This window comes from Buceros rhinoceros, unplaced genomic scaffold (assembly GCF_000710305.1).
Source record: "Buceros rhinoceros silvestris isolate BGI_N320 unplaced genomic scaffold, ASM71030v1 scaffold10831, whole genome shotgun sequence".
Classification (NCBI taxonomy): Eukaryota; Metazoa; Chordata; class Aves; order Bucerotiformes; family Bucerotidae; genus Buceros; species Buceros rhinoceros.
In genome coordinates, this window is record NW_010393754.1 from 44,663 (window position 1) to 56,480 (window position 11,818).

General features: G+C 37.4%; 1 protein-coding gene across 1 annotated transcript in view; it reads left to right on the forward strand.

The window, feature by feature from the left end:
- Window positions 1-11,724, forward strand: part of DOPEY1 (dopey family member 1) — a gene marked incomplete at its 3' end in the record, with an annotated part of 44,049 nt that extends 32,325 nt beyond the window's left edge. Inside the window, exons 17-27 of the mRNA XM_010144994.1 lie at window positions 420-520; window positions 1,790-2,049; window positions 2,727-4,734; window positions 4,848-4,959; window positions 5,895-6,074; window positions 8,240-8,365; window positions 8,710-8,844; window positions 9,342-9,397; window positions 9,897-10,001; window positions 11,196-11,262; window positions 11,580-11,724. Coding sequence (XP_010143296.1) covers window positions 420-520; window positions 1,790-2,049; window positions 2,727-4,734; window positions 4,848-4,959; window positions 5,895-6,074; window positions 8,240-8,365; window positions 8,710-8,844; window positions 9,342-9,397; window positions 9,897-10,001; window positions 11,196-11,262; window positions 11,580-11,724 — 3,295 coding nt within the window. The remainder of the gene's footprint in view (window positions 1-419; window positions 521-1,789; window positions 2,050-2,726; window positions 4,735-4,847; window positions 4,960-5,894; window positions 6,075-8,239; window positions 8,366-8,709; window positions 8,845-9,341; window positions 9,398-9,896; window positions 10,002-11,195; window positions 11,263-11,579) is intronic.
- Between the last annotated feature and the right edge of the window lie 94 nt (window positions 11,725-11,818).

The following is an 11,818-nucleotide window of genomic DNA, read 5'->3' on the forward strand; positions in this document are numbered from 1 at the left end:
TCAGTTTTTTCAAATTGAAAAGCTTTCATGTTTCTTCTTGTTCTTTCTTCATGATCTCTCCTAGTGCCTTGAGTCATAGATGAACTTTCTGAAAACAGACTTGTGCAACTTGTGAGCGTAAAATAAGCATTGTTTAAGCTACCACATTAGCTTGAAAAAGTTATAAATACTTAAACTTTGAAACTAAGGCAGCCAAGATCAAGATGGGGGAGAATCCTTTCATGGTTCTCAATTGTTCAGAGGCCTGTTGTTGCTGATCAATGCTTTTAATGTTAGAAAACAAGATTTGAACACATAATCAAAAAGTTAATTTTAATAATTTCATTATGTCTTTTAGGCTGCAGTATACCTCTTTTTTTCCCTGTTGTTATCAGAGGCTGTCATGTTCTGATAGATCTAACTTATGATTTGGTCCACAGAAAGTCAGAATGGAAGCTCATGCGAAGTTTGCAGTGCTGTGGCATCTCACCCGTGACCTTCATATTAACAAGTCATCTTCCTTTGGCCGTACCTTTGACAGGTTGGTGATTGCAAGCATGATTCAGTTGAAATAATTTTGCTACAAAATATTTAACTACGTTACAGAGGCAGCATAGAGTGTTAAGAAATTGGAGAACTACGGTGTAACTGTGATAGCAAGGAAGGAGAACAAGAAATTAATATATGTTAGAATTGTTTTTACAATGATGATTACGTAAGCAGTACATTTTTCTGGTAGCTGTAAAGAGTAGCACAGGAATTGTCACGTTAACTATGACTGCGGTTAAATACTTGGGTATATTGAACATAGTATCTGAGTTTTTTCTGTGATTTGGTAAAAATAAAAGGAGAGATGGGTCAACCAAGAAGTGAATTGGATAAAATGGAAAGTAATAGTAAAGCTAAAAATACTTAAGAACAAAATTGCAAGCAAGCAGTAAGATATGAAAATCCTTTCATTTAATCTCTGTATTTTGTGTAAGATGTCATTTATGGCAAGCAGCAGAGGATTTCTGTTTTGTGTTCTGGTATTACACTACCTTCTTAGAAAAAACTGAATGATCCAGACTCTGAACTAGTCTTGTCTTCCACAGTTAGAAAAAGTGTTGTGAAAAGTGCTTATTTAAATTTCCTTGTGTATACTTAGCTGTAGGAAGCAGAGTAAAAAGGTGGTTACTTCTTTGACTTGATACTGTCACTCACTGCAGAAGTGGTGAAAAATTCTATACATACAGCTAAAAGCTTAGGAACATGTCCTGCTGGAGGTCGTAAAACAATAAAATTCAGAGTCTAGTGGTTTTTGTTTTGGTTTTTTTCCCCCCAAATCTGGAAAGGATTCTAAAAGCTGAAAAAGGAGAAAATAATTACAGTAGGAAGTGCTGAATTGTTGAGTATCTTCCTCCCCTCTGCTCTTGAAGAAAATATCTTGGTTATCTTCTCTTACCCATACATCTGTGTGAATTGGCTTTTGAAGTTTTATCTCTTTGTACTGCCCTAGCACTCAGTAGGCTGCCAGAGCTTGTTATGCTAGTAGCTGTACAAATACTTGAACTGACTGTACAGCTGCTGCTGTTGGAGCAGCTGTCTTAACTGACTTTATTGCTAGCTCTTCCTGGATGTTTCTCCATTAGACTAGACTAAATTATAGAACCTCAGGTTGCAAATTTTGGATTCCAAAGAAGATACTGTTTTATATGGAGAAGACTGGGGTATGTAGTAAAATGCTGAAATTATTAAACATCAGAATAAAATGAGATTATTCTGTGAGTTGTGTAGAATTTTTGCAAGGCTCTTCTTCCTTCCATTCTAGATCCTTATTTATCATGCTGGACAGCCTTAATAGTTTGGATGGTTCTACGTGGTCAGTGGGACAAGCCTGGTTAAATCAAGTGCTTCAAAGACATGATATTGCAAGAGTTCTCGAACCTTTGCTTCTGCTGCTTCTCCACCCAAAAACTCAGCGAGTTTCTGTTCAGCGAGTACAGGCTGAATGTTACTGGACTAAATCTCCCTATCACCCTGAAGAAGAAAATGACAAGCACTTTATGCAGAAGTTTAGCTGTGCTGATGGTACGTACACAAGACAGCTGTAGGAGGTTCATTGTTAAATTTCTTTGTTGTTTGCATGCAACATTAAAGACTTTGAAATTTTTGAGGGTAACTTGCAAAACAAAGTGCTGGAATAGCTACTGTTTATTTATATGTTTTTTTCTAATTCAAGTTTGGGTGTTCCAAGTACCATTGAAGGTTTAGTGTTTTCACGTTAAGTAGGCAAGTATTTTAATGCAGAGCATTTTGTAATGTCTTACTGAACTTGTAAACCTTAAGAATATGGCTTGAAGCTTAGCCAAGAAATTAAATGCTTTTATGAATGAGGGCCACTGATGTGGGACTGGCCAAAACTATACTGGTAAGATTTGAAGGTGTTTGCATATTGTGTAATTTTAACATTCTAATAATTCTTTTTTATGAAAACATAAGCAGGTAAGACTGCATGAGGTTTTGTGGGAGAATTTCATGGTTCATAAAGGTCTGCTGCTAAAGTAACCTTGATTTAGTTATGTGAATGTGTGTCTTTTGCATATTAACATGATTTTCTTTTTCTACTGTGAAGTGGAAAGACACTATTTATCATGCCTTTATAATCTGAAGTCTTGATAATAGTTAAAATTCTAAATTTTATTTCTAAATTCCAATTCTGAAGGACAATATATTATGTGTGTAATATTTTTGTGTTTTTCTTCAAGCGTTTTCCCATGTGCCTGTAAGCCAAGGACAACTTATTATACCTAAAGAAGGCAATGAAAAACAGCTTGCTATGGATGATATGGAGAACTTCAGCCTGACTGTCAACCCTCTGAGTGACAGGCTTTCCCTGTTAAGTACCAGCAGTGAGACCATACCAATGGTTGTGTCTGATTTTGACCTTCCTGACCATCAAGCTGAAATACTGCAGAGTTCTGACTCTGGCTGTTCTCAGTCATCTACTGGAGACAACATCAGTTATGAAGTGGAAACAGAAAGCCTGAGTGCTCAAGATAGCTCTCAGACTCTGAGAGAAGACTCACCTGATGAAATTGTGCAACAGGTGGTTACAGATCTTATATGCAAAGTTGTAAGTGGTCTCGGAGAAGAGGCTGAACCAGTTAAACATAGTTTACACTCTGAGGACACTTCATGTAAATTCAGTCCTTTGGATAACTCTGTAGAGGTGACAAAAAATGAAGATCAAACTATTCAAAGTAGCCAGAGTAGTTTGCTTAGTAATGACAGCTCCCAATTGCTATCAGCCTCAACTGAGACTGGCCTGGAGAGCTTAAGAGATGAAATTTCAAGAAATAACTCTTCACCCTGTATTGCAGAAAGCCAGCCATCCCTCTCTGATCTCACTCTAGTTTCCACTGAATCGAAGTCCAGACAGCGAAGCCACAGTAGTATTCAGTTCAGCTTTAAAGGAAAGCTTCCAGAAAAAACATCAGAAAAAGAAACAATTGTTAAAGAGGCCGGTAAGCAACCGGGTGCAAAACCTAAAGTGAAAATTGCCAAAAAGAAAGATGAAGAGAAGAAGAAAGCACAAACAGAAAAGCTTAAACAAACAAACGTCTTCTTTAGTGATGGTCTTGATTTAGAAAACTGGTACAGTTGTGGAGAAGGAGAAATTTCAGAAATAGAAAGTGATGTAGGGTCCCCGGGAATGCGAAAATCCCCCAACTTTAATATCCATCCATTGTATCAACACGTGCTGCTTTATCTCCAGCTATATGACTCTTCAAGGACATTATATGCTTTTTCTGCAATTAAAGCAATTCTGAAAACAAATCCTTCAGCTTTTGTAAGTGCTATCTCCACTACCAGTGTCAACAATGCTTACACTCCTCAGCTTTCGTTGCTCCAGAATCTTCTAGCCAGGCATCGAATATCTGTTATGGGCAAAGATTTCTATAGTCATATCCCAGTTGATTCTAACCATAACTTTCGGAGCTCTATGTACATAGAAATTCTTATCTCCTTATGTTTATACTATATGCGGAGCCACTATCCAACTCATGTTAAAGTAACCTCACAAGATCTGATAGGAAACCGTAACATGCAAATGATGAGTATAGAAATTCTGACGCTCCTCTTTGCGGAGTTGGCAAAAGTGATAGAGAGCTCTGCAAAGGGCTTTCCTAGTTTTATTTCGGACATGTTGTCAAAGTGCAAGGTTCAGAAAGTGATCCTGCATTGTCTGCTATCTTCTATCTTCAGTGCACAGAAATGGCACAGTGAAAAGATGGCTGGAAAAAACATAGTGGCTGTAGAGGAAGGTTTCTCTGAAGACAGCCTTATAAATTTTTCTGAAGATGAATTTGACAATGGTAGTACTCTGCAGTCACAGCTTTTAAAAGTACTTCAACGGCTGATTGTGCTAGAACACAGAGTAATGACTGTGCCTGAGGAAAATGAAACGGGCTTTGACTTTGTCATAACAGACTTGGAGCACATCGGTCCCCAGCAGCCAATGACTTCTCTGCAATATTTACATTCCCAGCCAATAACCTGCCAAGGCATGTTTCTCTGTGCAGTGATACGAGCTTTACACCAGCACTGTGCCTGTAAAATGCATCCCCAGTGGATTGGCCTCATCACTTCTACGTTGCCTTACATGGGAAAAGTTCTTCAAAGGGTTGTTATTTCAGTGACTCTTCAGCTCTGCCGGAACTTGGATAATCTAATTCAGCAGTATAAATATGAAACAGGATTATCTGATAATAGGTATGTGTATATAGAGGTGTATAATTTTTTAAGCAGATATAGTTGTGTTCAAATTACTTTACAACCAGATTAACCCATTTTTTTTTTTTTTTAAAAAAAATCTCTTATTTTAGGCCTCTCTGGATGGCATCAGTCACTCCCCCAGATATGGTTCTTACTTTACTAGAAGGGATCACAACAATAATTCATTACTGCCTCCTGGATCCATCTACACAGTATCATCAGGTAGAACTTATCTGAGAGATTCCTGTGCAAATGTTTCACGTTTAAGGACTGTGATTAAATTAGCAGATACGAAGATCTCAGTGGCAAAAATACCAAGTATATTCTCTGAGCTATAAGTCTGGTTTTTTTATTGGTAGTATACACACCTCAAACAGAAGAACTATTTTCTACTAATTATACTTTTAATTGGTTTGTTTTGGTTTTTGTGTTTTGGGTGGATTTTTTTGTTACTTGAAATAACTAAGGTAGGATTTCCTTAATTTTTAGACCTCTAAAATGCCACTTTTTTAGACTTAGCTTTGTTTTGTGGAACTTTCCAGACTGGTGCTCTTCCATTGCTTTCGCAATATGTCAAAACATTCTCTTTTTGCTCTTCCTGTATATTCACAATTTGTCTTTTTAGTCAAGCAATATTTTTAGATCTGATACTCTGAATATGGTCTCTGTAAAGAATTTGGCCCAGGGTCTGCTAGAAAATTCTTTTTCCTCCTCTTTCGGCAATCTTGTTTTTGCTTTTTTTTGTTGTTGTTCTTATACCCCTTTGCTTTCCATTCATTTAAAAATAACTCTGAAAAGTGTTTGTTTATTGTCTGCGCAAGTAAATAATTTTGCCTGGAGTATTAGTTACACTCAAAATACTGAAATAATTGTTTTGCAAAAGTTAAGGCAGATGATACAAAATTGATTGCTGCAGACGTGAGTCCTCACGTGTTCAGAATACATTTGATATTGTATAACTGAGTCAAAAGATTCTTTAACTATTACTTTTAATAGCCTCAAAACCTGTACATAATTATTGAAAAAGTGTTTTGAAAAAGAGTTAAAGTTGAAAGCTTGCGTGTCTATTATAAAGTCTCAATTTATCCTATTTTTACCTATGCTATTTATGTAGATGCTTAATGCTCTTCATCCTCTCTCCCCTTCAACTCCACTAGCTTTTGGTTAATGTAGATCAGAAGCACTTGATTGAAGCACGCAATGGGATCCTATCTATCTTGCATATGATCATGTCTTCTGTGACTTTGCTGTGGAGCATCCTTCACCTTGCAGATTCTTCGGAGAAAACTACTGCTGCTGCTGCATCCATTACCACGATTAATCTTGGGTCAACAAAGGTCAGAATATCCGGGACAAATGTGTTTAAATTTTTAATACCTTTGTTCCTCATCCTCCCCACAAACAAGACTTTTATAAATGAGTATTAAATCTGCTTTTAAATTTGAGAGTGTCAATTCAAGACAATGTCTCACCTCTTTGCTTTCTACAAAGAAAATGAAAAACAACCTGAAAAAATTTAAGCCAGCTGCTTACACCTCAAAATATATAAATATTAATGTAAAATCTTAATGAAAAAGATCTCTCCTCTTAAAACATCTAGTACTTGATACTTATGAACTAGTTCCTTCAATTCAACTAGTTCATTCAATTCCCATACAGTTGTGTCACTGTGCACAAGGAAATGCCACAGCAGATAGTGAGCTAGTAATCGTAAAGAAAAGAACCTGAGAAGGGGTCAAATTGAGCTATATGAAAAAGCTGCCTCACCCTCTTATTGGAGGCAGTTCAAACTATCTAAACTTCACATTGTTAAACAGGAAATTGTCATTTAGATTTGAAATGTTTTAAAGTAATGTTTCCTCAGTTAATTTGAATGCTGTCAGATACTGTTTGTGATGATGCTGTGTTACATCCTTTTCAACCATTGTCGCTCGGATTGAAGGAATAAATAATAACTTACCTAAGACTCCCTGTCTTTGCACAGACAACATCCATAGTCATATTTGTGCTGCCCACAAGGCTTCCTGCCCACTGAAAGGAAGAGGGTCTGTACTTGTTGATGGCCTAAGCTTTTGTACTCTGGTTACATGTTAATCCCAGCTTTTCTTTAATCTGCCCAGATCCATAGTATTCAAAAGAATATTCAACATCTTCTCTATGTGAAAAAGTCCAGTTTGAATTCACCTTATTGGGTGTAGTATCAGGATAGGTTATTTTGCTTTTCCACCTCACTGCTTTTGGGTAACACTTTTGTAGCTGCCTTGGAGTTGGTGGATGCGGTTAAAAACACAGGAAACTGTGGAACTTTGCATAATTGTGCGTCTAAAGTATAAACAAGCTTTTTCAGCTTCAGTACAACTAGGCTGCCTTGGCAGCCACGCTCTTGGCAAATGCGTGAAGCATACAGTCAAGCTCTGAAATTGTATACAGCAGTTTCCTGCAAGCTGACAATTCCCACTGAAGTATGTCTGACCAAGGTAAAAATGACTTTCAGAAAACAGGAGAGAAGTGCATTTTTATATGAAATCTTTCTGTCATAGAAAACAGGTCAAGACGACAGCTCAGGAAATGTATTTCCTGACCCAAATGTGCCTCTGTTACTTCTGACATGCTTAAAAAACACGTTTTTAAGAGTTTGAACAGTGAATATTTCAGTCTTCCAGAGCAGTGTGTTCTTTCTTTCAGGATTTCTGCACCACCTCTACTTCTTAATCTTTGTTTCACTTGCTACAAAGCAAGTCCATCACTATTGGTGGCAGATATGAATATCATCTTCCTTTCTTCTTTCTAATTACCTTGTATACATTTGGTACCTGTTATATCTCCACTTACATATTTTTCTCCTGACTCTATACAAACCTATTTCTGCCCCTTGTGAGTCATATTCCATAGCTCTAGTTTTATAGTTTGAGTTCTGTCAGTTTGTGGTACATTTCTTGAAGTAAGGTGTCCAAAACTGGACATGGTATGTGATATCTTCTTTCAAGGGAAGCATTTAATGTCTTTCCTGAGGTGTTGCTATTTATGAATGCTCTTTTCCCCTTCCTTACAAAGTCGTCATGGTGAGTTTGTGATCCACCAGATTCCCAAAGCTTCGTTTCTGTAGCACTGCTATCTAACTAGTTTCTCGTCCTGAAACACTGAAGTTGTTTATCCATACCTTTATATACAAAGATCAAGCCTTTATTGCAGTTTATCTATTTTCAGGATGCTTTTTGATTCTGTCAGGTCATTTTTAGTTCTGCACCTTTCTATCAGTTGCTTTCCACTTCACTACCATTTGCAAATTTAACAAGTGTATTTATTCTTGCCCTTAGTCACGAATAAACCGATTGAAGAGTACTAGATGTAGAATAAAGCTTTATGAAGCCTCAGAGTGCATCCTTCTGTTTTCGTAAAAGTTAGTGGTAGTTACCATCCAAGTATGGCTTTAGCTAGCTGTTTTGAACATAATGTTGAGGTAATTATCTAAAGGTGTATGTGTTCTGCTTCCACATTTCAGAATTTGAGGCAGCAGATTCTCGAACTTCTGGGTCCAATTTCAATGAATCACGGTGTTCACTTCATGGCTGCTATTGCATTTGTATGGAATGAAAGGAGACAAAATAAAAATACTTCTAGGACAAAGGTATGTTGGTACTACAGTGGTCACGTCAAATACTGGTAATAGCTTTAAGTGATTTAGAAACAGTAAGGAGAAAATTCAGACATTCCAATGAGAAAAATATGTGGTGTGAAATATGGAGAATATTTATATTCTATTGCTAATTAGCAACTGGACTGTCAGAGAGTTACCAATTTATTCTAGAAGAGGATAATCTTCCTGAATTCTTCAGGGAAGGAATAAGTGATTCCAAGTCTCTAGATGAACTGTTAGTAACTAACATTTCAATCCTGTGAGGCCAGCTGCCTTAATTTTGGCATAGGTGTTGTCTGTGATGACAGTTGGTGACTCACATTTGATTCTTTTAGGTTATTCCTACAGCAGGTGAAGAACAACTTCTACTGGTCGAGCTGGTTCGCTCTATCAGTGTTATGAGAACAGAGACTGTTATACAAACAGTGAAAGAAGTTTTGAAGCAGCCTCCAGCCATAGCAAAGGACAAGGTATGAATACTGCTGAGATGCTATTGATTTATTTAATGTCCTCTCACTGAAGCTTAGAACACTTACTTCATTCACAAAACTGAGCAGTACAGTGTGAAAATTTTCACGTTATCTGTGGATGAACTTCTGGAGGAAATCTTATCTCCTCAAGTCATTACTGTTTACTGAATAACTCCAGAATACTGTTTACTACTTCTGGACCATGTTTTTGGGGGATAGGCTGCTTACATTAGGGAAACAGGTGCATACCTTAGCATCAGGTTGACTTTTTTTTTTTAAGCTGGTAAAGGGAAGTGAGGAGAAGAGAGAATAAAAAAGAGAAGAATAACTATAGAGAGATACCTAAATGGACATTTGTAATATCCTGTTAAGGAATTAAGCTGTATCTTCAGACACTGCAATAGCATTACAGCACTGTCAGGTTTGCCCTAGCAAGTGAGGGGGGGGAAAAAAAAAATCACTTTCTTCCTGATGACACAGGTTTCATCTTTTTCTAGAAACATCTTTCACTGGAAGTCTGCATGTTGCAGTTTTTCTATGCTTATACTCAAAGGTAAGACAAGAAGTTAAACTTCATTTCTGTCATCAAGAAGCAAGTGGACAATTTGAATATTTTACATCTTTTTATAATCTTTAGGATGAGAAATAGCCTGTGTAATATAAGTCATGAGGAATGAATGGTTTTAAACTGTAAATATCATAAAAAAAGAAAGGGATTTGTTTTGCAAGTTCCCTAGTTCTGCATCACCTTTCTTCTCTGCCTAAAAATCCTGGAGGAAATCTGCCCCCTGCCAAGGAAAGCTGAATTGTGCTGTAGCTCATTGGTACTGCTCCAACCTTGGACTGAAAAGCATGTCTTCTAAGTAAACCGGTTTTCTGCCTTCCTCCTTTTCTTAATGACCTGATGCAGGCACCTAATACTAAAAGAAAAACCAAAGAATCTGTATGAATGTTGATTCATGATATCTGTCAGGAGAATTGTGAGGTAGAAGGAAAATGGGGAATACCTGAGGAAGATGATGCTGTTTTCATTGCCATCATTTCTCTCTTAGGATTCCAGTGACCAGCTTAGTAGATAGCTGGGCAGCACTGCTGCTCCTATTGAAAGATTCCATCCAGGTTGGTCTTCCAGCTCCGGGACAATTCCTCATACTTGGGTAAGTGCTCTTAATATTTGCGATTTCCAAATAAGGTCAAATGTGAGTGTGTGAAATCATACTGAAGTGTTAGTGTTGTCAAATTTCTATCACTTATTTTTTGAGTGATAGTGCATTCTGTGGGTTAATACCAGATCAGTTTCTTCTCTGAGGAATGGTTACATACATTAAATTTTATATTATAATATGATACCAGCCATGATCTTGCCTTACTGATTATTTGTGTGATTCAGGCTCTTCAAACAGTATGCTTAAGTTTCTGATTTTTCTTAGAAAATAGCTACAATGACTATTTTGTAGGTACATGTAGATTTGTCGCCTGCTAGAAAAGATTCATGCCCAGCGTGAAGGCTGTTTGTGGAGTGTTAGAAATAAAATGTTGAATATGGTTTTCTGTGTAAAGCTTCAAGGACCATTTTTGTAAATTTCTGGAATTTATCTTCCCTTGTAAATTGTCTGTAAGGATACTTGTATGTATAGTTTAGTAAAACATGTTCTTGCTAAACTATTAATATATGATGAAAAATAACTTAAACTTGAAAGGTTGTTTTCTACAATACTATGAGTAGCAATGGCTGAAGGTTTAGTAAATCACTATTGTGCACATAAATTTCTTCAGATTTGTCCTAGCTCTTAAAATTACAAAGGTTGCTCTGAAAGTAATGCCTCCTGTTTGTTTGGAAACTACAACTACATTTTCAACACAGTCCCCACCACTGGCTGTGCATTTTCACCAGCGATGAACAAGAGCCTGCGTGCCACGCTCATAAAAAACCTGCACCAGCGGAGGGGACCCACCGTCACTGTCACCACTGCTGGAACACACCACCCACCCCCTCACTGTGCCGACACCCACTTGCTTGGTCTCTGTAAATGTTCAGAGGCCTTGATGAATGTCAATGGGTGCAATTTTTTCCGCGTGAAGAAATTCAGTGACACCCCTTTGCGTCACAGGCACTGCCATGTCAGAGGCCACTTTGTCACACTGCCCCTCTGCTGCCGTCTGTCCCACGGCAACACAATTTAACGGAGTATTGGTGGGAAGGTTCAACCTCTACTGCCAGACCACCAACACCCACCTCTGATGTCGTGGGCCAACATAATAAAATAGGAGGTGTTACTTCCGGAGCAGCCCTCGTACTGAATAATGCACTGTGAGAAGAACATCCGTATTTACTTTTATATATTTTTCAGTGTTCTTAATGAGTTCATTATGAAAAACCCAAGCCTGGAGAATAAGAAAGATCAAAGAGATCTCCAGGTAAGAAATTTGTTGTATGTATGCCTCTCTTGAAAATGTTGAACAAATGATTGAATGTACTGGAATTATCTGACATATCAGTTCTGTAGTCTGTAATGGCTCTTTAGTCTGTTCTGCCTAGTACTTTTTATAATCTGTGGAAAAAAAGAACTCTTTTTCTGAGAGTTATTCATCACTGATAATATATAGAACAGAAGCGATTTGAAAGCAGTTCTATACTTGATTAGTTATATAAGATTTCTTCAAAAAGTGTCAGGACAAGAAATACAGCACTTCCACACAAAGTTCTTAAAACACTTGGGTTTTTCTTTTACCAGGATGTGACACACAAGATAGTGGATGCCATCGGGGCGATTGCTGGTTCTTCCTTGGAACAGACGACTTGGCTAAGACGAAACTTAGAGGTTAAACCTTCGCCCAAGATTATGGTTGATGGAAACAACTTAGAATCAGATGTTGAAGGTAGTTTCATTTTCATCTTCATTTTAAACCAGACCAAACTGAGAAAAGAGGAGTGACAGCTTTACTGTGTGTTAAGGGTCGAGGGACCGATATA